The sequence below is a fragment of the Pecten maximus genome, chromosome 3 (assembly GCF_902652985.1).
Source record: "Pecten maximus chromosome 3, xPecMax1.1, whole genome shotgun sequence".
Taxonomy (NCBI): domain Eukaryota; kingdom Metazoa; phylum Mollusca; class Bivalvia; order Pectinida; family Pectinidae; genus Pecten; species Pecten maximus.
The window spans coordinates 35,804,791-35,807,022 of record NC_047017.1 but is presented as its reverse complement, the minus strand read 5'-3'; the positions used below and the strand labels follow the sequence as shown (position 1 = coordinate 35,807,022).

Here is a 2,232-nt window from a genome sequence, read left to right as displayed (position 1 = left end):
AGATATATGGGGAGTCGTAACCGTTTTAAAACTAGATCTACCACTCTAGTAATGAACCCCCAAAGGGTGGGACTCTACATGATCCATGGGGCCAATTTAAAAAAAAAACAGTCACAAGAAAAACATGGACATAACGTTCATGCAACGACCATTTTGCATATTCGTCATCACAGGGATCAGCACACGGTTTCATAATTTGTCGTGAGGAAAATACTAACAGGAAATAAGGAAAATAAAATAATCTTGACAGATTTAGCTAATGCTTTCAAATGGACAATTTTTAACCTTTGGAAGTTGATGAAACCGGGTGATAACTTAGTTAAATGACCCATTATGATGTGTAAATAGTACAATAGGAGTTTTATTTCATAAATTATTGGTTCAAAACTGGATCCCCTATTTGAAAGTGAAATATTCGAGTGAGGACCGTATAATTATGTCTATATCTAGATACATTTCTGTGGTGGGGCTGTACCCAGGGGCTTGACACGTTACTGTCAGCCACAATTATAAATGAACAGCGAGTACACAACCACTGCGCCGTCTTTTGACATTTGTTTAGGGAAACGGGATTATTACACTTTAATTAATACTGTTTGCTAAAAACTTTGATAAAAGAAACGAACACAGCTTTATGAGTTACAGACAAATTTATGATTTATAAATGTTATTTATTATTTGCACGAAACACCATCGTCGTCGGTGAATTTGGGGTGACAATGGAGCGGTATCCGTCATAGATACGATTGTAAGAAGTTGACTGAGGAGATGACGTAGGCACATCTTCGATCACACCGCGTTGTCTTGGCGTGGTGCTGCCGTAAATATGATCAAGTCGTCTACAAGTCATTCCGTTTTCGTTTACATCTCGCCGAGGTGTTTGGAACTCCATGGAAGTCACAATGGGGGAAGAGAGTTGCTCGTCCAATCCTAACGTGTCTGTGAACGCTGAATTTTGTGCATCTGTCTCCAAATCTCGTTTTCCGCTCTTTAGAACAATGCTCCTTTTTGTTGTGTCTTCAAAACCACATGAAGATGAGGAGTCGGTCAGGTCGACTTGGCAACACACCCCGTCACACTCCGACGTGAAACTGAAAAACGAGTCGGAGTCAGTGACGTTATTGGTGCTGTCATTTGCATGTATATCCGATTTAGCCGGGGAGGTTTCTGACTTGGCCGGAGAAGTTTCCTCGGTAGTTGACTTGTCTTCTTGCTGTGAAAAGGATAGATAAGGTGATTGAATTTCATGAAATCGGAAACATTTCAACAGTTATGAAAGTAGCAGATACAATCACTTTTCTGTAATTTACGTATGTTATTATGTGGACCGTTTCTGCAATACAGTTCAGCTCTTAAAGAACAGTTTGACTTTCTGCAAATATTTCAAACCAGAAACATATATATCACATGTGATATAGACCTCTAGGCCTACATATATAATCTACGTCTGTGTTCAAACCTTCGCCAGTACTACCCTCTAATTTAGGTAAACATGTACGTCATGGAAATACTTACATAAACGTTTAACCAGTTGAATCTAGACAGCAATTCTTTTCTTTTATACAGAGCTGTTGCAGCACTAAGTCCCAAAAAACACAAACCTGACCATATTATGACGTCTTTTGAAAATGGCATGTCTTACCGTCATGGCGGCATTGTACGTTTTCATGTAATATGACGTCACGACTATTCCAACGTCACAAACGTTTTCGTGCGGGATTCCCAAGTGTTTCATGTCCCGGAATTTTACATGGCAATTATGTACAAAAAGTGTATGAATGTAAATTTCTCTGTCTATATCTCTCTAAGATCCACATGAAGTTGCAAGCATATGGTCCAACGATTTTAATTGTTCATGTTAAATTAATGTAAGAATGACTCGATATAGGTAATTAAAATGGATTGAATCAATTGTCTATTGTCCCCTGATACATGTACTTTATATGCCTAATACAATGTATGTGACTGGAATATTTCTCTTTTCCGTTTTGTATTGTGGATCTGAAATAATAGATCTGTTATTTCCATTAGTTACAATATACCCTAGATATTTACTTTTTTTACGCTAGGCACCAGTAAAGAATATTGTACATTAACTTGTTATCATATATTTTAATTGACATGTTATTGAACTGCACATGGGCTCGGTTTCGAATTTTAATTATAACATGTCATGACATCAGTTGACAACCACAACACTATATAAATCAAACAAGCAGCTCAGATACTGAC

At 37.5% G+C, this 2,232-nt stretch overlaps 1 protein-coding gene across 1 annotated transcript; it reads right to left on the bottom strand.

The window, feature by feature from the left end:
• Nucleotides 1–630: 630 nt before the first annotated feature.
• LOC117324017 lies at nucleotides 631–1,691 on the bottom strand. Its single transcript, XM_033879612.1, has 2 exons — nucleotides 1,516–1,691; nucleotides 631–1,213 (listed from the first exon to the last, which is right to left on the bottom strand). The coding sequence occupies exons 1-2, from the start codon at nucleotides 1,633–1,635 to the stop codon at nucleotides 668–670; spliced, it is 666 nt and encodes a 221-aa protein (XP_033735503.1). The 5' UTR covers nucleotides 1,636–1,691; the 3' UTR covers nucleotides 631–667.
• Between the last annotated feature and the right edge of the window lie 541 nt (nucleotides 1,692–2,232).